General features: G+C 50.2%; 1 protein-coding gene across 2 annotated transcripts in view; it reads right to left on the bottom strand.

Moving 5' to 3' along the window:
- Positions 1 to 2044: 2044 nt before the first annotated feature.
- The window catches only part of RAD51B (RAD51 paralog B), a 576378-nt gene continuing 554048 nt past the window's right edge, over positions 2045 to 24374 (bottom strand). Inside the window, exon 8 of one of the 2 annotated variants that reach the window (XM_045579415.1) lies at positions 2045 to 2440. In XM_045579415.1, the coding sequence (XP_045435371.1) occupies positions 2385 to 2440 (56 nt within the window). In that variant the 3' untranslated portion in view covers positions 2045 to 2384. The remainder of the gene's footprint in view (positions 2441 to 24374) is intronic. The other variant, XM_045579409.1, reaches the window with a different exon arrangement.

The raw sequence follows: 24374 nt of genomic DNA on the forward strand, positions 1-24374 counted from the left end.
GGAACTGCCAACAGAATTTTCTGATGGCTTAGATATGTGGTGTGAAATTCCCGAAGAAGGCAAGGATGTCTCCACATCTTTTGTCTGAACAATTGGAAGGATGGAATTACTCTTTACAGATATTGGGAGATAGAGAGAGGAGTATGTTGGGAGGAGAACCAGGAGTTTGATTCTGGGAATGTTAACCTGAACATACCCAATAGATATCCCAGTGGAGATGTCAAGTAGGCAGTTAGCTATGTAGTTCTGGAATTTAAGGGAGAGGTCCAGGCCAGAGATCCCATTTGGGAGCTGCTAGCTGATGGGTGTCATATAAAGCTATGAGACAGCATAAGATCATGTAGGGAGTAAGTAAAGATAGAGAAGAAAAAGGTCCCTGACGTCCTTCTCTGACACTCAGCAGCAATACTGCAGAGCCACGCTCAGCACTCCATGGCCAGTCAGGACACCCACAACAAGGGCTGAGTCTTTTTGGGTATAGGTTTTCTAAACCAAGAATAGCCTTGGGAGTGAGTGATGGATCTACTTAATAATATGGATTTTACTATAATTTGTTCTACTGAACCTGGAGGAGGAGTTCAGGGAGATGGGCAGATCTTGTTGTACCTACAACCAAGTTTCCACCTAGCAGAGCAGGCAGTGAAACTTAACGTACATACAATGGGAGACTCTCCGAGGGCATGAAAGCCATGCTATATAGGTAGGTGTTGGGTGGAGATGATCATGTGCTGGTAATAGGCTCTGGGGCCTTGTGCACCAGAGATGTGGGCCCAGCAATGTCTAAAGAAGTAGAGTTAAAAGGCTAGCTATGCTTGGGAGGGTGGGTCCTGTAGGGAAGAATCTAGGCAGATGAAATGAGAGAAGACAGAGAAGAACTTGTTTATGTAGTGGCTCCTAGAGTGGGCTCTATTCAAATTGGGCAAGTGACTTAGCCAAGTTATCAATAAGGAGGTTAGCACTGTGCCTACAAACAGTAAATGATCAGTAAATGGTAATTGTTAGTAATTATCACTCATAACTATAGGCTCACCTGTCTACATCCAGGCCGATTCAGACCAAGATTGGGAGGATAGATTTTAGAAAAAGGACAACACATTGTCTCGCTAAGACAGTCCAGTTTCCAGAAATGGCTACATTGGAGGTAAAACAAGGAGGATACTGATTCTCATGAATTGGGGACAGCTCCCTTGCTGAGAGAAACACACCTTAGAAGAACCTGACTTTCAGCAAGGACACATTCTCATCTGCAAGTGCAATAAGAAGGCAAAGCAAGACAGCCCACAGCACAGAGCCAGTAAGGTGGGGCAGACGCCTCAGCCAGTTACTGTATCAGCAAAGAGCTGCCCTCAGCTGCAGGAGACTAAGGAGGTGCCACCAGACATGTGCCCTTTAAGGGGGAATGGGGAGTACATTCTGGGACAAGCCTGGTCCTAGCTTCATCTTCTCATTTTGAGAGGAAATGGGTCCAGAGGAAGGTTTCACCACAGGCCGAATGGCTGGTGGTAGAGGGTTAAGCCAGGTCCCAGGTAGACAGAAGCTTCACAGAAGCTTCAGGCTGGAGTGTCAAGAAAATATGAAGAGTGATAGGCAGGAATTTAGGCTCATGACCTGTGACTAGGACCCCATAGCCATGGCCAGCCTTGGATTCAATTTTTTTTTTATTCTTTTAAGTAAAAATCAAAGGAAAAAGGACTAAAATAACAAGAATAAAAATTTTACATTTCTCTGTAAAAGCATATAGACCAGTGGTTCTCAACCTTTCTAATGCTGTGGCCCTTTAATACAGTTCCTCATGCTGTGGTGACCCCCAACCATAAAATTATTTTCATTGCTACTTCATAACTATAATTTTGCTATTGTTATGAATCATAATGTAAATATCTGTGTTTTCCCGTGGTCTTAAGCTCTACAGCAGTGGTTCTCAACCTATGAGTCGTGACCCACAGGTTGAGAACTGCTAGCAGGATTGCCTAAGACCATGGGAAAACACAGATATTTACATTACGATTCATAACGGTAGCAAAATTAGTTGTGAAGTAGCAATGAAAAGGACAAGGCCACAGGACAAGGGGAGACCAGTGGCTTTGCTGTGGTTGTCACATAAGGGACAGCCAGTTCCTCAGGTTCCCTTGAACCTGGAACGTGCTAACCTAGCATCGCCCCCTCTCTCCTTGCCCTCTGGTATCACCTCTTGAGTTGCAGTCATGGAGATCGATGTGGCTCTTTGGCCTTTAGGTCAAGGCCTGAAAAGACTTGGAACCAAACTGGAAGTTCTGCTTTCCTCTCCATAATTCCTTTTGAGCTTCTTCGAGTGTTGGAGAAGGCATTGGGCTCTCATGTTTTGACATAGGCTCTGGCCTCCCAAACTTGCTTTCCAGGGAATCTCAGCAAACCGCAAGTAGAATGGCACTGTTTACTCCCCCTTTATCCAGGCTTGTTTCTAAATAAAAGAAAATTAAATGTTTTCTCTTACTCTCGAAGAATATGTCTGCTGTGGTGTGCTGTGCTGTGGCAGCAATGAGCTCAGCAAAGAGCACGGATTCTGAGTTGAGAACCAGCACCTAGTCCAGACCAACCTTGACCCTTTGCTTACATTGTTTTCCTGCCCCAAATCAAGATCCAAACCAGATCTTGCCTCCTACACAGCCAATTCAACAACAGAGTCGTGAGGAGCAATACTGATCGAATTGTCAAGAGACAAGGATGTCTCTTACCTTAGAACACATGTGTCAAACACAAGGCCCGCGGGCCAAATCCGTCCCGCCAGGCCTTGCAATGTGGCCCGCACCGCGCTGTCATCACTGCACTCCACTGCATTTCCATCACAATGACAGTTTATGACTGTTCAGTAAACCATTCGGCCCGCGATTTAGGCTGGATTTTAGATTTTGGCCCCTTCTCTGATTGAGTTCGACACCCCTACCTTAGAAGCTCTAAAGTTCCAAGGCCTGGCCCGCTCCCTGACAATGTTTCCCTGCATCCCTCAGGACGAGTCATGCCCATTGCTGTAGTGTCTCTACTGGAAAAATGAGACTCATTCTCATCCCCAGGCACCATGGAAAGGATGCCAAAAGACCTGCCTTAGAGCAAGGGTTTTAAGCTTCATGCAAGCACGTGCGTGCGCGTGCGCGCACACACACACACACACACACACACACACACACACACAGTCAGTGAGAATGGAGAATTGATTTTAGCCCAGAAACATGTGCTGCGTGTTTATGTTTACCAGGATGCGTGGAGGAAACTGAGCCCCAGGGTGAAGCTAAATCTTCACCTGTGAGCTGAATGGAAGGTCTTCCACCCGGTGGCCCATGGCCAGGCTTAGGTTGGGACTGGGGATCTGGATGGTGGCTGGAGCCTTGCAGGAACATTAGGTTCTGAGGGGAGTCCTGGCCTTCATCCATTCATTCCACAGGTACATGCTGGAGCTTTGTTCCTGGTGGGATATGCTGGAGCTTTGCTCCCAGTGGGAGAGACAGAATAAACAACAGACACATTTTCTCATGTGTTATTAGGTGAGAATTTTATGGAGACAATAAGCTGGGTAAGGGGGATGGGTAGGGAGGCCAGCAAAGGTAAAATGTCTGCAAAGACCTCCTTGAGAAAGGAACCAGCCATGATAGGGGGAGGAGAGAGCAATCAGGAAGGACTAGTAAGTGCGAGGGCACCGAGGCAGGCAGGAACCTGGCTTCCTTGAGGAACAGCAAGGACTGCAGTGTGGCTGGTGAGGAGGAGAGAGGAAAGGAGGTGATGAACAGAGCAGGAACAGGGCTAGATCTGGGTCTGCTGGCCACTGTCAGCCTCTGGCTTTTGCTAGGTAAGATGGCAGCTACTGGGGTTGTAAGCCAAAAGGAGACATGATCTGCTGTACACAGATCACATGGACTGCTGGTAAGTGGGGTAGAGTGGAAAGGGGTAATGATAGTAAGAGTTCAGGAAAGGTATGATGGAATCCCTCGGCTTTAGGTTTGAATACTGACCTCATCACATACAGCCTATATCTCTTGAGTAAACTATTGAATGTCTCCATGCTCTGTTTCCTCACCTGCAAAATGGACTAGTACCCATTCTTCCTGGGGTTCTTCCTAGGTTTGATATAAGAATTAAACAAGGTAATGTATGCACAGCGCCTGGCACATAGTAAGAGCTCAAACATTAGCAATTATTACTCTGCTGATATTGCTGCTGGTGTAACAGGCAGCTTGGAGATGTGAAGTCAAGGTGTATAGGTGCAAAGGGGTGTCAAGACTGAAGTCTTGGAAACCAGTCATGGAAGGTCATTCATGGAAGCCCAGACTCACTGGGAGATCAGGGCAAGCAGTGGGTCAAGGATGCATGGACAGCCCAGCTCCAGAGGCCAGGTGGCCATCTGCAGTGGGCGGTGGGGAACAGCCAGGCATTATGTGGTGGCTGGATTGGAATAGGAGCTTCTGGAAAGGAAACTGGAAATTAAGGAGTAGGGTCCTGGGCAGAACACAAAGAAGGACCTCTTCAAGCAGCCCAATGGAGGCATTGCTCAGCTGCAGGGACGGCTCAAGAGCAAGTGACCAATGCCCACATTTTATTTCAAGAGTTTTGATGAACTTTTGAAGAGCAAGCTTCAGCTTCAACAAGGTAGAAGACGGGGCAGCTGCTGGTAGTCCAGCCTGTAAGATGTGGCGTCTGGGAGGCAGTGGGCAGGGCCCAACAGGCAGGGCTGGCACTGATGTGGTAGAAGGACTTAAACCCACTGTAGGGTTGAGAGGCTCCAGGAGACCACTAGACACTTAGCAGAACCCACTAGTGTATTTGGATTAGAGATACTATTTCAAAAGGTTGACCAGACATTCAAAAACGGAGTACAAATATCCCTGCTTCTAAACCAGAGGTTACGGGACAGAAACCAAGGATCTGAGACCAAGTTTTTGTATGAAGTTTGAACCAGCTATGCACCAGGGTCTCAAGGTGTGTGGGCTAACAAACTTCTCCGGAATGGCCTGCTTTCTAGTTCTGGGGATTTTGCTTTATGGATTTGTTCTGAAAGGTGGTGAGATAAAAATCAATGCTCACTTCCTTTGTCTATCTTCAGGAACTCCTTCTTCCCCATGAGACTGCTTACTCTTGCTTTTTCCTTCTTTTAACAACCTTTATTATCTGGCTCTTAGGTAAGGACCTCCCAGTGTGTCTCAAAAAACAGCCCAACAACAAATAACCAACTAAACAACTGATAACTCACCACCAACCAACCTACTAACCAAATCTAGTAGGAGGCATAATGGCCCCACAAGAATGTCCTTGTCTCTGTAACCTATGACTATGTTACCTTACAAGGCAAAGGAGAATTAAAGCTGCTAACTGGCTGGCCTTTAAAGGGGCATATGTACTGTCTTAGATTATCTGGGTGGGTCCAATAAAATTATAATGGTCCTTAAAAGTGGAAGAGGGAGGCAGAGGAGGAGGTCAAAGTGATGATATGGAATCAGGACTCAACCTCCATTGCTGGCTTTGCAGGTGGAGGAAGGGCCACGAGCCATGGGGTGTGGGCAGATGCTGGAAGCAAGAAAAGGGAAGAACATGAATTCTCCCTTAGAGCTTCCAGATAAAACCCTGATCTTAGCCCAGTGAGACCCATGTCAGACGTCTGACCTCCAGCACTGGAAGATAATCCATTTGTGTTTATTTAAGACACTGAACTTGTGGCAATGTGTTACAGCAGCAGAAAACAAACCCACTAGGCATCCAGATTCTCTCTGTGTTTCACAGGGTCAAGCCCACTGCTGTGACATGTGGGGCCCTCTGCCTGGTTCTCTAGCCATAGTCCACGAGGTTGCCTGTGTTGTGTCCCCATTAGTTAGGACAACTTGCTGCTCCTTGGCCATCCCTGCCTCTCACCTTGGCCAATGTTGGAGACTCCTCCCTAGAGAGTCATTATGTCTTCTATTTTCACCGAGCTTTCAGGCTTCCAAAGCGCCTCAGCGGTCGGTGTGAAGTGGAGAAGAAATGACATACATGTGAGTGCAAACTGGAAAGTACCAGCAGTGGGAGAGTTTGTGTGTGTGACTCTGCAGCCATCAGCCCATAGCCTCTGAACACCCAGAGCTTCTACCCTTAGTCACTGCCCCTACTGTCTTAAACAATAGGCCCATAATATGCAAAAGTTACTCTCTCACTAGATGTGAAGTCCCTTTGAGGACAGGGTTTTGAACTTAATTCTTTATCTTGGCAACACTCCCCGGGAGAAACTTTGCTGTGGTAAAAGTGGGCACGGGGGTGAAAACAAGAGGGTCAGAAGGTCACAATAAGTTGCCAAGCGCACTGGCCCCACCTCCGGCTTAGCCGCAGCCCCCAGACACAAACTCCCAGATGACAGAGCCATGCTTTTGCCCCTTTAAATAGAGTAGGGTATTCAGGAAACAGCTATTGGAGACATATTTCTCTCAGTGCCTTCTCCTTCCGCAGACTCCTCTGCATGCTTCTGATCCTGGCTACCCAGGTCTGTCCTATGCAAAGCGGCAAGACCAGTTTCCCACAGCCTGGTTTGATCCCACAGCCTGAGGATCCTTGGGGAAGAGTCTTAATTCTGGGTCCTCTCCTCACCTCAGGCTCCGTGCAGCCTCTGCTCCAGCAGGACAGCCTCTGGCTACTCTGTTCCTAGAGGTGGAGGGGAGGATGCAGGACAAGGAGCTGTAGGGTGGAGAGACCTGGTCTGGGGAGCCAGGGGCCACCAGGGCAGGCTCCGTCCTCCCTCTGTTGGCACGCCTGTCCTATTACTCTGGGCCACTTTAGGTAAACAGGGGAAAGAAAACAATGCCTCAGTTACAAAATGAACCATCAGGAAAGGAATGTTATTGCCAAGTGTTCTCAGAGGGCACGGCAAACAAAGAAGGTGAAAACCTGTCTTTAGCCTCAGGGCCCAGTTCCCGACTAGACCAGGCCCGGAGGCCCTCTGTGAGCAGAGGCCTGGCGGTTCTGAAAGAGAAGCCCTTTCTGTCCACCCCTTTTCCCTTTCCGGGGTTACTAGGTCTGTGCCTTCAGCTCCTGGGTGAGGGTTCCCGCTGAGCAGCCAGGGGGTGGAGGGCTGGGGGGGACAGAGGCTGCGGATCCAGGCATGGCAGCACGGCTCTGGCTGTGCCCTTTCAGCAGTGGCATTCCCATCTCCAAGGAGGCAGCCACCTCAATACAGGGCCTTCGGCATTTTGCCCTCTGGGCGGGCAGAGGTGTCCCATGGCAACCGGGGCTGTGATCTGCATATGACAGCACATTGCATCTATTCACCACTTTCTTTCCCCTGCTTTCTTTGAAACAAGCCTGCCCTATATCCAAGTTCCCCCCGCGAGCCCCATACAATGAAAACAGCAGTTGACAGGTTCCCTGTAACTCATGAAATCCGAGTGCATCCAAGGGGAGAGAGAGTGCTCATTACTGAAACACAAAACGAGTCCTTTCAAGGCTCCGCTGGTTGGCCCTTCAGTTTGCTGCCGCTGACCCCGCTGCCCTTCCCAGCACAATACGCAGAGGGAGGGGTGGGAGCGAGAGGTCTTTACTCCGTAAGTTGCCAATTGATCACCCTCCTAACCCCTATGGGGGCTTCTGGGTCCAAACAATTCGGGTGACAGAGGTCAGGGCCCCGGCCCGCTCCGGGGAGATCCGCGCACTCCGGGCAGGGACTTTCCCAGGTGAAACAAAGCCGGGCCCTCGAAGCCTCAAACAAACTCCTGCTGATGACGCAGAGGGGAACAGAGAAAAGGGAAATTAGAGGTGCCCGGAATCACAACACTGGCCCTCAGCCCTTTCATCCGGCCAGACCCCAGCACTCCTTTCCCACCGGGGACTGGGCTGTGCAAGTGGAAGCCCAGGCAGGCCAAGCTCCAGCACGGCGGCCGCAGGCCAGGCACCTAGCAACTGGGCTGGGGAGAGGGATCCAGGTAAGGGGCAGGAACGGCTCTATTTATGCCTACCCTGGCTTCTAGCAGATTAAACCAGATTTCTAATATCCAGATTCTCGTCAAATTAGAAAGAGGAAGAAGACATGTTTGAGGTAGGCTAAAGAAGTGCAAGCTTCTGAGACAGCCCATTCCCAGCGGTGCCTGTGAGGGCCGGGAGCATCCCACCCCACTGCTGGAATGAACACCCCGTGTGCACAAGGCAACACTGGGGCTCTGGGGCTCCCCACACCCCGTCTTCAGAAGAGCAAGACACGGTTAAGCAGGAGAGGGCTCTGTTCTCCTGTTTCTGATTCCGGAAGCAGTAACTGAGAGTGAACAGTCTGCTGTGTCAGTGACCCAGCACAGGTTTGCTTGGAGACCACAGGTGATCATTTAACCACTGGGCTTCCAATGTTATTACGGGAAAGAAACTGGGCAACAGGCAAGCCTCTAGCTATGCCAGGTACTTTCACTTCCCCTAGGCTGCCCCTTCCTGCCGGAACGCCCTCCACCCACTCACCTACCTGGAAAATTCCCGCTGATTTTTCGGCTACATCGCAAGGGCTAGCTATATATAGGCCTGCGTATTTGTATCTTAGCACCATTCTCATTGTGTTATGGGGATCAGGTGAGTCACTTCTCTGTCACAAGATTATAATGCCTTTGAGGGTAGAATTACCATTGTATTCATGATGGGATTGTTGCTGGTTAGCACATAGCAGCTATTCAGTAACCACCTGAAGATGGAACTGAATTGTGATAAGGATAATTATTTCTCTTTAAGGCCCATGGACTTAAGAATGCATGACTCCAGGGTCCCCGCTCATGTGAATGTGGCTCTACGAGCTGACAATCTGGTGGCTGTGCTTGTGGAGCTCCTACAGTAGGCTAGGCACAGTGGGGAGTCCAAGTACTAGCTGCTCACCAGAGTTACAGAGACAGAGCTGATATGGGATGGCACAGTCAGGGATGGGAGCAGCAGGAATTCTGGGGAAGGAGAGAGCTGTGTGGACCATGGGCACTGGGAAAGCAGAACCTGCATTACCCATGATGATTGAGCAGAAAATCCTATATAATAAAAGGGTAATATGCAAATTGACCCCAATGGCTAAATGACTGGTACTATGACACACACTGACCACCAGAGGGCAGAGGCTCAATGCAGGAGCTGCCCCCTGGTGGTCAGTGTGCTCCCACAGTGGAAGCTCCACTCAGCCACAAGCTGGGTTGACGGCAGTGGTGGCAGCACTACGGTTAACTGACTGTGGCTTAGGGCTCCCAGGATGCCAGAGGGATGTCTGACTGCCAGCTTGGGTCCCATCCCCTGGGGAGTGAGCCTAAGCCAACAGGTGGACATCCCCCAAGGAGTCCTGGACTGCGAGAGGGTGCCAGCTGGGCTGAGGGAACCGCCCCCACTCCCCCAAGTGCACAAATTTTTGTACAATCATAAAAAAGAAGGTATGGAAAGCACAGAGGATTGTGGGGGCAGTGAAACTATTCTGTATGATATGATAATGCTGGGTACCAGTCACCATACATTTGTCAAAACCTACAGAATGTACAACACTAAGAGCAAACCTTACTGTAAACTGTGAACTTTGGGTGATATGATGAGTCAATGCAGGTGCATGGACTGTAGCTAAATGTCCTACTGTGGCGCCAGGGGGTGGGGTGGGAGGCTGAAAGGGGACTGAGCGAGAACAGGAGGTATATGGGAAATTTCTGTGCTTTCTGCTCAATGTTGCTATGAACTAAAACTGCTCTAAAAAAAGAAAGTCTCTTTAATTAAAAAAAACACATAGAAGTATGAGCTTATTGGGAGATATTAACAAAAACAAGCATATTGAAAAAGGAAGACATGGTGGAGACAATGAAAATAGGGCCTGACCATAGGTGGTGGAAGAGAGTATGCACTGAAGAGAATGAGAAATTCGGTGGATAGGTAAGGTGGGCCAGGTGATGAAGAGTCTCCCAGGCCAAGCAGAGAAGTTGGGGCTTGATTTTGGAGAATAATAAGAAGGCCCGAGAGGCTTTCGAGCTGATAAGTAGAATAAAAATAGTAGCTACAGTAGCAGGCTTGATGAGAAATTAAGGAGAAGAGAGACTAGAACATTCTCCCAGTCATCAAGGTACCAGGAATTGCTCCTGGCTCCGTAGGTGTGCTGTGATCCTATGACTATCAGGAACAGAGCTCTGTTGATCTGGCGGCAGTGGTTGAGATCCTATTGTGCTCCATGAGCACCAGCCTTTACACATGGACCCAGGTCATGCAATGAATGAAACTAGCATAACAGGGCAGATGAAACAAGGAATGGTCAAGCCTGAGGGCTGGCCTGGCTTTGCTGCTCACTTGCTGTTTGAAATTTGGCCTTGATATTATTTTCATAATAATTAACAAGGATGATAAATGAGACAGTTCTATAGACAATGGACCAGGTTCTTGTTTATTCTCTAGATTTTTAGTACAGAGTGGAAGAGAGATAAATGTGGTTTTTAGTATCTTGGGAACCCATCAGTCATTCAATCAATTGCTATAGACTCTGAGGACAGAGCAGTAAAGAAAATAGACAAACTCCCTGCCCTCCCAAAGCTAACATTCTAGTAAGAAGCCAAATAAAGTTTCTCATCCGCTGTAGACAATGGTGAGTCCTGGATCTGCATAAGCTAGGGAAGCTAGGAGAGATAGGTGAAAAAACAAAAAACAGAACAAAACAAAACACAAGGAAATAGCCCTAACTGGTTTGGCTCAGCAGATAGAGCATAGGCCTGCGGACTGAAGGGTCCCAGGTTCAATTCCGGTCAAATGCATGTACCTTGGTTGTGGGTGTGCAGGAGGCAGTTTATCGATGTTTCTAACTCTCCATCCTCTCCCTTCCTCTCTGTAAAAGATCAATAAAATATATTTTTAAAAAATAACTTAAAAAACAAAACAAAACAAAACAAAAAAAACACACTCAAGGAAGTAGGAAGGGTTGGCACCAAGAAGGAGCAACAAGCTGATCTTGTTCTAGAAAAGTAGTCCTCAAATTTTTCATCCAACGCACCCAAGGGATGCAGACAGATACACCATCCTCAGCAACAGTGGCTTTGGCCACAGTGGTACTATGGAAGGATGTGAGTGGCGAAACACAAGAGTAAGAAGAGATCCAGGTACATGTCCAGCTGCCCTGGGGTAACCCCATGGAGCGGGACATAAAGGGAGCAGTTGCTTCCTCTGAGCACATTCTCCCAAAACCGCATCTTTTCAGAAATACCTTAACAAATAACATTGACACAAAGATGTTAAAGCCCATCATGAAAATACACAAGGGTGAAGCCATGAGTCAAACTGTCCAATACATAATCAAAATATTAATGATCAGGTTTAAGATGCATAGCAAAGTGGAGGGGGAAGGGCTTGGCCTTTTTTATAAATGCATGTCCTGTCTGCCTCCTCATCCATACCCTCTGCCTGATCTTAGAACCAGGCCATCCTGCTGCCCAGCTCTCCAGAACTATTGTAAAACCAAGTGGCAAATTCTACCTCCATGTGAGAAAGAACTTCCTGAGGATGAAAACTTTCAAACAGTGGCTCAGTTGTCTTTACAAAGTAGTGTGTACCCCATCCTAGAGAATTCAGACCCCAGGATGGCCGTCCATTGGAACATCCTGTATCTCAGGTATATTGGGTTCCATGACCAATCAAAGCCCTCCAATGCTCCAAATCTCAGATTCTGGTAAAGGAAGGCCCCGGTCTGAAGAGGAAGAGGCATCTGAGGACCAGCCTTACCCAGGCCCTAAGGGAAAACCTGTCAGCAACAATCATAGAAGCCCAAAGGCTGGTTCTTAAAACTGAGTGGCAACCAAATTCATTCTCTCTTCACCAGGGCTTAGCAGCCATTTCTCTGCTGCTCAGAAGCATTTGAAAGGTGGCCAGAATGGTGAGGTGAGAAAGTAGAGGGTCTCGTTCCAGGAGGGGATTTGCTTGGGACTAGAACAGAGTGAGGTCTGCTCTCAAGGTTCTGTGCAGAAACTCCCCACGGGAAGGCCTGTCTCTGACAGACTCCTCTCTGCTGCCCCTGGGCCCTCCTCAGATGGTTGACTAAATGGCTCTAAGTCACCTTTTGCTGGAGGAAGCTTGGTCCTCACAGGAGGGCCTGAGATTGGCCCCTGATAAGGCGCAAGTCCTGTCTGCCTCCCCATCCACACCCTCGCAGCTGGGCCTACTGGGATGTCGCAGAGTTCAAAGGCATGGCTTCCCTTGGAACCATATCAAGGACTGGAATGAGAAAAGGTCCCTGACCTTCTCAAAGAGAGAGATAGGACCACCTTTGTATTGTGATGGTTGGTGGTGGTGGTGGTGGTGGTGTGTGTGTGTGTGTGTGGGGGGTGGGTAGCAGGGAGAGCAGAGGTAGTGGATTTTTTCCTGTCACTATTGTGTTTTCATGCCCTGGATGTAGAATATCTGAAAACAATCATCGGAAATAGTCTTTCACCTACGGCCAGTGGCTGGAGCCTGGCCTAGGGTGGGGAGAGTCTGTGCTCACCCAGTGGGAACCTGGTGGCCCCATTAAGGGTGCTCACCGGGGGACATGGTTGGGCTTGACACTGGCACTCCGAGGTTCCCTTGACCACTGGGCCTCGGGCTCTGATGGAAGTGCCTTTTCCCCACAGTTCTCAGTGGGAGACGTCTACCCGGAGGTCAGACCCATAATGCACCTTGAGCTCTAGTTTTACACTCCAGCTTCAACCCGATCAAATCAAAATCATTCCAGGGCCGAAGTCCAGCCCTCTCCTGGGCTCTCAGGAAGGTGCCTTGGTGGTGGCAAGCATGTGGGTAGATAGCAGGATTTTCACCCACTGTGAGGTGAAGGGTGCTGTGTGCTGGTGGGCAGGGGGTGGGTGGGAGAGGGGAGCTGATGGACTCTGTGGCTGCAATCAAGGTTGGGGAGGGGGCAGGGGCTCCTTCAACCCAAGATCCCTTGCAGGAACCAGCCTCCGCCTTGGGAAAGGGGGCCCTTCCCACTTTCTCACAGGCCTGTTCCATGCTGGGACGGGCAGCCCAGCTCCAGAGGCAGCCTGTTAGCAGAAAGGACCACAGCAATGCTAACACAGCCTGGCCAGGCCTCTGCGGTGTGACCCCTCCTGAAGGGAGTCTGGCCGAGCCGTGGGCCAACACCCACAGGCCGCAAAGGAGGCCGGGAAGACGGAGGAAGGAAAAATGAGAAGCGTGAGGATTTGCACCGGAGGGATGCTGGCCCCGGGAGCCTCTCCGCCGCCGGCGTTTTTCCGCCATTCTCTGTCAGTCAGGAGGCTTAAAGGGCCGGGGAAGAAAAACTGAGCCTCAAACTGATTATGGCCCAACTTCCCCAAAAGACACAGGTCACCCGCCTTCTACCCCCAAACACCAGGTGGAACAAATGCTATTAATAACCCGGGCCCCTCCCCATCCACTCAGGGGACGCGGGGCTGGAGCCTGCTCCTCAGACTCGGCCAGCTGTTCCGAAACAGGTTTGGGAAAGTGATCTTTGGCACGTAATGAAAAGGGTGTGTATGTGTGTGGGGGTGTCCCAGCGTCCTCTATCAGGGCCAATGTTATGTTTTAATTGCCGAGAATCAGCCTGTGGCTGTTGCTCAAGGCCAGGGCCCAGAGGCTTGCCAGGGATCGGAAACGCTTTCAGGGGAGGCAAGAAAGTGCGGCCCAAGGACCGTTCATTCCCGAGCTGTCATTTCTTATAGAAAATCAGGTGACGCCTTGCAGTTTATACAGTCCTCTCCCCACCACCTCCTCCTCCTCCTCCTCCTCCTCCTCCTCCTCTGTTCCCATCGAGAAAGGGAGCCGAGAATTTGAGCAATCTGGGAGTTTTGGGTTCTGCCCTCCCCCCCGAAGCATGACCGATGGTCCATTTTTCAAGCCAAATCTCACCCTTGAAGGCAGCTGTCAGGAAACCACAGAAGGTGCTTGAAGGAGCACAAGAAATGGCTGGTTCTAATCTGGAGAAAAAAAATGAATTAACAAGGCAGCTACTTATGGAAGAATGTTTTCTTTTCCTCGGCCTCAGCCTGCATATTTTCACAACATGTGTACTCTGTTACCTTGTCACTTCCTTGTTTTCTTTGGGTAAATAACTGGGCTCTAGACTCAGGAGAAAAAGAAAGAAAAGAGCCAGCTCAGGAGTGTCCCCGGCCAGCCCGCCTGGCTGATCTGGAGGGAGGCGTAAGAATGCCCCGGGGATAAAGCAGGCTGGCCGCACACCCAGCCTGACCCGGTCCATGGCGCTTTTCATTGAACTTTGCGAGTCACAGAGTGGGGGTCAGGGCATGGGGGGAGACCCCCTCGCTGGGCCTCGGGCCTGGCACGCCTAGAGGCCAGGGGAATAAAGAATTTTTCTTCCTGGCCCCAGCACATGGGAAGCCCTCTCTGAACTGCACGGAGGCAACATGGCAGACTGTGGTGCTCCTCTCTGCTTCTGCCTTCTCACTGGCCAGGGAGCCGCCAGGGGGATGAGGTTGGCTGGCCGGTGCCCCCTGGTGACCCCTGGCAGGACCCAGCTCCCTCCACAGACCATAGGAGTGAGGTCTTCCACTCTGGCGACAGACACATGGCAGGTGTCTAGATGTGCGGCCAATGGTCTCTCTAGAAGCTGCCCAGAGGCTTCTGATTCTCTGTCTGCAGAGGTGCTGTTTGGCCTTTCTTCCCTTCTCTGCCTCGGGAATACACAGTGTGGGGGGATATGCAGTGTGGGAGGTCTGGGTTTCATGAGGAGGACACTTTTTCGCCTTGGCCCAGGGCAGTGGTCGGCAAACTCATTAGTCAACAGAGCCATATATCCACAGTACGACGATTGAAATTTCTTTTGACAGCCAAAAATTTTAAGTTTAAACTTCTTCTAACGCCACTTCTTCAAAATAGACTGGCCCAGGCCGTGGTATTTTGTGGAAGAGCCACACTCAAGGAGCCAAAGAGCCGCATGTGGCTCGCGAGCCATGGTTTGCCCATCACTGGCCCAGGGGGGTGATAAGTGGGCATAGGGAATGCTTGGTGACTCTGCTAAAGCAGGGTCTTCTATGGCTAAAGCTATAGCAACTCTTACTCGCTTAGCTCCTCACAGCTAATCACTTGGAACAGAGAGCCAATGGCACTGCTGCTCCTAGGATGGCACAGCACTTACCAGGTGCTGGTTTACCGGGTGCCACAACACGCCTGTGGGTGCTGGCCCCCCCTGCAGGAGGAAACCGAGGCCGACAGAACTCAGAGGCGGAAACCAGCACCAAAGCCCCCTCCGCCCAGATGGGGGATTGATTGGGTGCCATCCGGGCCTCTGCGAGTGCATTTCCTTTCTCCATCTGCTCAGGAGCCTTTGATTCCAACCTGGAACTCCCGATCTCACCTTGTAGATCATGCGGCCTTCATCAGGGGTCTGGAATTCAAAACCGGAGTTTTCCGTTGCGGAGGTCTGGCCCCCATCTGTGGAGCGGGTCCTTCGGGCTGTGAGTGTCCCATGAGGTGGGGTCGCTTGGAGAGCAAGGGGATACCTATTCCAAATCGGCACTCGCAGGTGCTGGGGGCTTTCAGAGGGAGCAACAGGGAAAGCCAGAAGCTTCCTGGGAACGAGACAAGGACATTCACCTGCTGTCTGGCTTATTCCTGGTGTCCAATTCTGCAGAAGGCAGCTTCGAAGCTAGGCTTTGAGGCAGATGGGAGCATCTGGGAGCCCAGGCCCCAGCTCCTGCTATTCCAGCCCTCGCCACTCCCAGGGCTGCTCAGGACTTTGCACTATTCCCTCACTCAGTCCTCTCAAGAACTACGTGAGGTGGGTGCTATGTCCTCCCCTTCAAACAAGGAAACAGAGGCACAGAGATAGTACGTAGCTCTCTGTCCACCCAGAGGGACCAGACAAGCGACATTCTCCCAAGCAGGATCTTTATTCACCACGCTGTGCGCTTCCGGCAGCAGCTCCAGGAGCCGCCCCCTCCCAGTCACACAGCTCCTCTGTGGCCTGATGGCATGGCCCAGACCCAGGACAAGGCTCTGGGCCCTCACATTGCAGCAGAGAACTGTCCCAGCAGGTTCCACGTGGATCCTGACATTGCTGGTCCCCAAGCAGCCACACATGGAAGTGCCTGCCCTTCCTCAACCCACCTCCCAGGTCCAAGCCACCTCACGCCCACACCAACCTGATTTATTTTCCTGCCTCAGCCCGGACCCTCTCCCTTCTGGTCTTTACTTCTAGTCACTACCCCATGTCGGCACACCCAACCAGGAATTTCGCCACATTTCTCCAGCAGAGCCCACAAGCCCACAAGTACCAGAATCCTCTCGGTGTTTCAAGAGTGCAGATTCTCAATACGATTTTCAGCTGTGGGCCTGGAAACATGCATTTTAAACTAGCTCCCCAATGGTCCCTAAAGCTGGAAGCGGACGGTCCAGGCTCTTTCTGAATTAGGATGCGTTAAAGCAGGCAGTGCCACTCTGAGCGCTGCCTGGTGTCCGTCAGAGGCTGTGGAGGGGGCCTGGGCAAGAGCTCGGGCTGCATCTGGGAACGGGCAGGGTTTTCTCAAGTGGGGAGGCAGGGCAAAAGGAAGTGGGGAAGGGCAGAGGCAGGGGTGTAGGAAGCTGCACAATATCTCTGCCAGTCACTTAGAAGTCCTGGGTGGGCGAAGGCCCTGGCACAGAACTCCCCAGTGAAGGTTCCAAGCAGAATGCCTCCAGAATCCCATGGGAGGGCATTGCAGAATACTGCCTGGTTCCTGCCGGGGGACCCCAGCCAGAGGCTGGAGAGTGAGTCAGGCCTGAGGGCTTGCAGAGGGAAGTCAGGCAGCCTCTCGATGTGGAGAGAGCCAGTGGAGACCCAGGTAGGCTGCTGCTGGGGACACAGGGGAGCTTGTGGGGGTGCAGCCACGTCAAGGCTTCTGAGGGCTTAGGAGAGAGGCGGCCCCTGAGAGACCGAGCCTCCAACTTACCGATAGAAGACAGCCAGGCAGGCCGCTGGGTCCAGAGAGTGAGCGGAAATGCGTGGTCAGTCAGTTTGGAGTTTAACCAGTTAACTGCCACACGTCTAAAATGGAAACCTTTCCCATACGCCATGATATTTTGAATTTAATTTTAAAAATCAATTTGTAATGAATATTATAATTGCCTGATTATGTGTAACTGGAAATCATCCAGTGTAATAATTGCTATTTCCTTTGAGTTTACATACGTATGTGCATTCAGCAATGAAAAATCTAACAAGTGAAAAACATTTCTTATACGATCGCATTGATTTTCCCATGGATGAGAGAAAGCATTTATAGATGCTTATGGCATAAAAGGGGTTAAGAAAAATGAAAGAAAAATATTTATAAAATTGAAAAAGGAAGCCCCTCTGACCCCCATCTCACCAACAACTCAGGACAAATGAACACAAAGTACTTTAAACTTGGCATGGAGCAAGACCTCCATGAAAATAATTTCTCAGCTCATTGGAAGGGAAAACAGTGCTATTTCTGTGACCACATGTGGGCATGCTCAGTGAAAGAAATTCAAGTGAAAATTCTGCCTGTTAGGGAGAAAGTGGGGCAAGGAGGAGATTCAGAAGGCAGTGGTGTGGGTGGGGGACGCCCTTGGGTACACAGAGGCTCACTCCCACCTCTGGAACTGCTTCTGCCATGACTTGGATGAGCCACTTCATGTTTCTGGGGTTGGATTTGCCTCCAAAACCAGGTAGAGAAGGACCATGTGTGGCCAGCAGTGGGGCCACCCTGTGGCGCTGGGGACATCCAGGCAGACACTTGCCTCCATCCATCCCACACGCTTGAGTCCTCTTCAGAGTTCAGCTGGGCGAGTGCTGGTGTCTGCGGCACAGACAGACCTTCCCACTGCCACCCTCGTGGGCAAACCACAGGAAAAGCCTTAAGAACAGCACTGTGGCCTTACACTTTAGATTAATAAGATTAGGGCATTCCTCAGAATTGCTTTTATGATTTTTCATACAGTGTCATACATACTTATTAGTGTCATATGTTTTTATATGATGTCATTCATCACATTTACAAGTCACAAATGCCTGTCATTTGTACGTATATGTCATCTATAGAGTGTCATACGTATTTATATAGTGTTATATTCACAACACATACATGTATAGGTATTTGTGTGTATATAGTGACACTATATAAATACAAATACACACACACACACACAGTCACTGGTTAAGTTACCTAAGTCTTCCCAATGTGGCCATAGACAATAAACATTTGATTTCTGCTATGGTTGAATTGTGTCCTGAAAAGATATGTTGAAGCCCTTACCTGTGGATATGGAATTAGAATCTTTGCAGATGTAACTCAGATATAAGTTCAGAGGAGGTCATACAAGAGGGGGGTGGGCCCTTATTCCAATATGATTGGAAGCGAAGAGCCTCCAAGATAGACACACGTAGGGAGAAGACACAGACATGCCGAGAAGACGGCCACGTGAAGTTGGAGGTGGGGATGGGAGTGATGCAGCCACCAGCCAAGGAATATGCAGGCTTGCTGGGCACCATCAGAGGACAGGGAGAGCAAGGAGGGACCCTTTCCCAGAGCCTGCAGGGTCCATGGCCCTGCTGACATTGTGATTTCAGACCTCTAGCCTTCAGAACCGTGAGGCAATCCATTTCTGTGGGAAGCACCGTGTGTGGAACCTCGTTAGTACAGCCCTTAGGACATGAACACATCTCCCACGGCAGAGCGAGGGAAGCGAGGCCTGTGTGTCAGCCAGGCTTTTGCATCTGCTGAGCCCCCAGCTCTTGGCCCCTTTCCATGGCTCTTCCTCTCTCTCTATCTCAGGGGAAGGGGTGCGGTGGAGATAGTTAACTGTTTCCAACTGAAACTAACACTTGAAAGGCTCGGAAGGCCCCTGCACCGGTGCTCCTCTGTGGTGATGGCTGATGGCTGGGGCCGCACTGCCACCACCTAAGCCCAAGTGTGATCATCTGGAAATGGGAGCCGAAGGAGGCCCGTCATAGCCTCGCTCTCCCTGCCCCACTCTCCCCGCAGCAGCGCTTTGAGTTTTCGAAGGGCAGTGGGAATTTATGGTTACTGTGCCTCTAGATCAGAGTGCCTGCTGTTAGAGAGTTTTCTTTTTCCACTTTAATGGTGCGCAGGAATTCTCCCCCGTCACCCCCTAAAGCAGCCACACATCTTTTTAAAATTTGCACCTTTTTTTTTTTCAGGCTGGTTTCCTATGGTGAAGGAGAGGCTAGGAAATGCCCAATAAATCATCTGTCTGTCCTCACTCAATTGTAAGGCAGGAAATGCAGAGAACAGTCCCCTTACCTTTTCACTTTGCATATAACAAGAGCTATCAGGACCCTTTGAAGGGCAGCCCCTCTGACAGCAACATTAATTCTTCAAGGCCACTGGCGTTGCTTCTAGGGACCAGACCCAGAGCGGGCAGGCCCCTCCGGGAGGCTGAGCCCCTGCCACCAGCCCCTGCCATGGGCGGCCTCTCAATCGGCAATGATTGAAGGGGCTCCGTGTTCAGGCAGGATAGTGAGTCTGCGCAGGACCAAAGGAATTGTAACGCCTCGTTCTGGTCTTTAAAGGGTTTATAGTCGAGGTGGTGCAACAGCTAAGCCATGTATGTCAAGACAATGACCTCCACACCGGGGAGTTTATGGGAATGTTCAAGAGGCTGGAGGGGAAGAACAGAAGGTGCTTGCTCATGGCCAGCAAAGGCTTCTTAGAAGAGGCAGAGAAGGCTCTTGGCAGAGCTGTGAAGATCAGGGAGGGTTTGAGAACAGGAGGAGGAAGATGGCGCTGAGGAAGATGGGGGGACTCTCAAGGAAAGCAAGGAGTGGGGTGAGAGAGGAGGAAAGCACGGGGCGCACTCAGGGGACAGCGAGATAACTCAGAATGTGGAAAGGGTGGGTGGGTCTGGATGCGCGCTCATGTTTGAGGTCTGCTCCCCTCACTTGACAGGAGCCAAGTCCGTGTCTGACCTGTTAACCAAGGCTTCTCCAGCCCGGCACTGCGGGGGACGCATGGCGGGGGCACACGCACGGCGGCCTCTCGGTGCACACCCACTGAATGCATGAGGAATGAGTGTGTCAGTGAGTCACCGAACAGGACCCCATCTGCAGCCCCACGGCAGGGGAAAGGTTTAGGCCGCACCCAATACTTTAGGCTGGAGGAGTCTGAGGAAATAGCTGAAGCAGGAAGTTCATGTTCACCTTCCCCCCAGGCTTCTCCCCTGAGAGAGTCACAAGCCCCCAGGTGAGAGGGGCCCTGCTATACCCAAAGGGATGGCTTATCTCCCACGACACAGGGACGCCATGAAGAATCCTAACCAACAGGCCTTGCCACGTTCCCCGCTGACTACACTTCCCTCCTGCTCCTTCACTCTCTCGTCCTCCACAACTGCTCCCTGCATCCAGCCCAGCACTAGCACTGTTTCTGTGGGGCTTTGCCTCCTGGCGAAGTCTCCTGTGTCTCAGAAAGCTTACACGAGATAAATGTGTATGCTTCTCTGCAGCTAATCCGTCTTTACCATTTTAATTTTCAGACCCAGCCAGGTCCCTGAGAGGGTGGAGGAAAACCTCCTTCCCGCCACAGGTGGCTGAGCAGAGACCCAGGATGCACCTGTGCAGCCACTGGGGAAGAGAGGAAACCTCCCTCATCGGGTCCCCCACACGGATGCCCCCCTGGGTGAGATTGGAGTTAGCACTGAACTGCGCCCCCCCCCCCCCCCCCACCACACTTCCCCTCACTCCTTGGTAGATGGACAAGGACAGTGGGCTGGCTCAGGGCAGTTGGGTTATTGTCGGTGCAATATCTGCTACCTGGACCAGATGGCTAGCTCGATGTGTTATCTCTCAGAAGAATATTAATTTAAAAGATGACCGTGCTGAGCAGATAACATTTAGCACAAGAGAAGGGAAGGAGAGAAAGGGAGCCAGCACATATGGACTCCTTATTATGAACTAGTCCTTGTGCAAGTGCACTTAAGGATTTTTTATTTATTTCACACCTCCAATGCTGTTCATTCAATTACTTTTAAAAATATGTTTTTATTAATTTTAGAGAGAGAGGAAGGGAGAGAAACATTGATATGACAATAAAACATCAACCAGTTGCTTCCTATACACACCCCAACCAAGGATTGAACCTGCAACCGGGGTATGTGCCCTGACCAGGAAACAAACTGGCAATCTATCAGATCATGGGACAACACTCAACCAACTGAGCCACAGTGATCAGGGCTCATTCAATTACTTTAAAATATATATATTTTATTGATTTTTTTTACAGAGAGGAAGGGAGAAGGATAGAGAGCTAAAAACACTGATGAGAGAAACATCAATCAGCTGCCTCCTGCATACTCCCTACTGGAGATGTGCCCACAACCAAGGTACATGCCCTTGGTTGGAATCGAACTCAGGACCCTTCAGCCTGCAGGCTGATGCTCCATCCACTGAGCTAAACCAGTCAAGACTCATTCAATTACTTTTTGAGCACCTTTATAGTCTAGGCTTGAGAAACAGCAGGGAACAAAACAGACAAAACTCCTACCCTCATCACACATTTTTGCAGAGAAAACAAATAATAAACAAGAAAATGAATAACATGCATAATATAGTAGAAGGTAATCAATGCAACAGATAAAAATAAAGCAGGAAAGGCAGATAGAAAGTGTCCGTGGTGGGGGTCAGCAGCAGGAAGGGTGCGATTTAAAATGAGCGGTCAGGGAAGACACTGCTGAGAAGGTGACATTAAAGCAAAGACTTGAAGAGGCTGGGGAGTGAGCCTTGGCTACATCGGGGAGGGAAGATTCTACGTGCAAAGATCACACTCCTGTGGCAGGTACATGCCTGGTCTGTTCAAGGCACAGAGGACCTGTCTGGTAGGGAGGACACTGAGCTGCTCTCTAAACACAGACAGAACTGGCTTTTCCTGGTAGCTCACCTGGGTAATTCATCTTGCTAAGGAGGTCAAGGTCACAGGCGTAGTATATATTTGTCCTCCAACAAAAGTCATCTTTCAAGGTCAGAAGAGATGGTCACAGAGCATGGGTTACTGATCATGCCTCTGTCCTTCGTGCTGGCTGAAGCCCCATCCCACGCTGCCACCTGCCTGCACTTAGAGTTGGCTCTCTGAGCCCTGGTGCCCACTTCCACACCACGACTCGGGGCTGATACAGTGAACTAGCAAAAAGCACTTGGTAAATTGTGACGTGCTGTAGAGGTGGTTCATTGTTATTATTTTACCAGAAAAGCAACTCAGGGTCTATGTCCAGCTCATGTGAGGTCTGTAAAGCCAATTTTAAGATCTGTTTGCTAGGTTGCAAAGACTGTTTTTACTTCGGTGTTACAATAACCTTACTATCTGGGGCAGAAAGAGATTTCATGAGACTCTCTGAACTCTGGCTGGAGCTGTCAGGCCATTTCTCAAACCTGAGCTCATCCTCTGCTCCCCACCCTTACCTCCACCCAATGGTGGCTGCTGTCTCAGCCTCCCAGGGGAGCGTTGCATGTCTGTGCTGACAGCCTTTATTACTAAACCCCACGGTGTGGCCTCCTTGCACTCTCAAGATTGCCAAACAATGCCCGTCCTTTGGTTAAGTCCTTGTTTGCTTCCTGCAGTGCGAGCTAAACCCAAGTCCTCACTCCATGTCCCCTCTCCTCGCTCCGGGCACATGACCTTGCTTTGGTCCCTATTTCCAGAGGAGCAAGTTCAACAAGGTGGGCTCTTCCCTGCCTGGACATTCCTTACCAGGCCTCAGTCTACCCTTTTCCCACCTGTGACCTGGAGCCGGCACCATCCCCCATGCCTGCAGAGGGGATAATTCCTTCTGATCTGGCAACCATACCACATTCCCTATGAAGTAACCAGAGGGATGCAAAGGATTTATGAATCAGGAAGCTGGCTGCTGTACCATTGATAATAGCAAAAACTGGGGAGCACTTCCATGTTCAACGTAAGGGGATTGGTTACCCTGATTATGGGAATAGCCACACGTTGGCAAGGACAACGTTATAAGCAGTGCAATCCCAATTTTGCTAAAAGCCAAACAAACCTGGCAACAACAAACACAAATATGTGCACAGGGGGGGAAAAAACAGGTGAAAGGAAATATTCAAAAATATAAACAGTGATTATGTTTGGGTGATGAAATTAGGGTGGTTTTTACTTACTCTTAGTATCTTACTATATTCTGAAATTTCTACTGCTACCACAGAGTATTTTTATAATTGGGAAAAAAGGCAAAAATATGATTAGCCACGTTTCTCCATGGGAAAGCTGCCTGTGTTTCGGCTCTTCTTGCTGACCCTCCGATGCGGCCTTTCCTGGGCGGTGTGTGGCTGACAGCTGCACAGTAACGCTCCTTCCATGCAGGGCTGGGAGCAAAGAAAGCCATAGCCAATTAACATTACAGAGGGGGCCGAGGCGTGCAGAGTGAAAATGCCTCCACGGGAACATGTTATTACTAATCCCCCCGCCATCCCCCACTCTGGGACAGGTGTTCAGTGGAATGCGCTAAATTTGCTCCAGATAATGTATTTTTAAAAACACTACAATTACTTCATTTCCCTGCCTCCATTTTCATGGGAACTTTTACCATGCGGAACCATGCAGTTATGGACATTCCGTTCTCCTAGGGAGTCCAATCCATTAACCTATGGCCCTACTGTGTGCCAGCACTGGGGATACACCAGGTGATCCGCCAGCGAGTCTCAATAGGGGACAGTGTGACGTCCCTCACTAAGGGCTTCAGGAATGTGTTTGGGGTGTTTCTGGTTGTCAAAATGAGCAAAGGTAGGGTGTTTACTCATTTAGTACAGGCTGCTAAACCTGCTACAAAACGTGGGACAGTCCTAGGTAACCAAGAATGGACCCAGCCCAGTGCCAGCACGCGGAGGAGAGACACACTGGACAGCTGACAGAGACCATGGCTGGGAGGGAGGAGGAGACAGAGGGGCAGCAGGAGTCTGGCATTGCCACGCTGACAGTCAGGGTTACTGGATCGCCCAGGTTTCCCGGTGAAGCCAGAAATGTAGATGGTGATGTAAAATTTCCTGATTTTTAAAAACACCGTGTGGGCCAAACAAAACACATCTGTGGGCCAAATTGGGCCCTCGGGTTGCTCATTTGCAACCCTGTCTTTGGGAAAGACACAGTGCTATCTCCAGGAGAAGAGTATAACCGCCCTTTTGAGCTCAAGGTCAAGTTCCGGAGGGGACCCACCTGGGCTCAAAGCATGGCTCTGTCATTCAGGACCTACAATTTCAGGCCAGCGATCATCTCCGAACCCCGCTTTCCCACCTCATAACAAACCCATGGGAACACTCTTGGGTTTGTTCGGAAGATTCAGGCAGGCAGGGGGAGGCCCCAGTGCCTTGCATATGGGAAATGTTTAAGAAAGCAGAGCTGTTGCTATTCCGAAGGAGAGCACAGTCTAAAATAAGCTCTGACTGTGCACAGCACCTTATACTAGGTGCTGAGGGCTGATAGATACGTGTGAGA

The sequence above is a fragment of the Pipistrellus kuhlii genome, unplaced genomic scaffold (assembly GCF_014108245.1).
Source record: "Pipistrellus kuhlii isolate mPipKuh1 unplaced genomic scaffold, mPipKuh1.p scaffold_m20_p_1, whole genome shotgun sequence".
In the NCBI taxonomy this organism is placed as follows: domain Eukaryota; kingdom Metazoa; phylum Chordata; class Mammalia; order Chiroptera; family Vespertilionidae; genus Pipistrellus; species Pipistrellus kuhlii.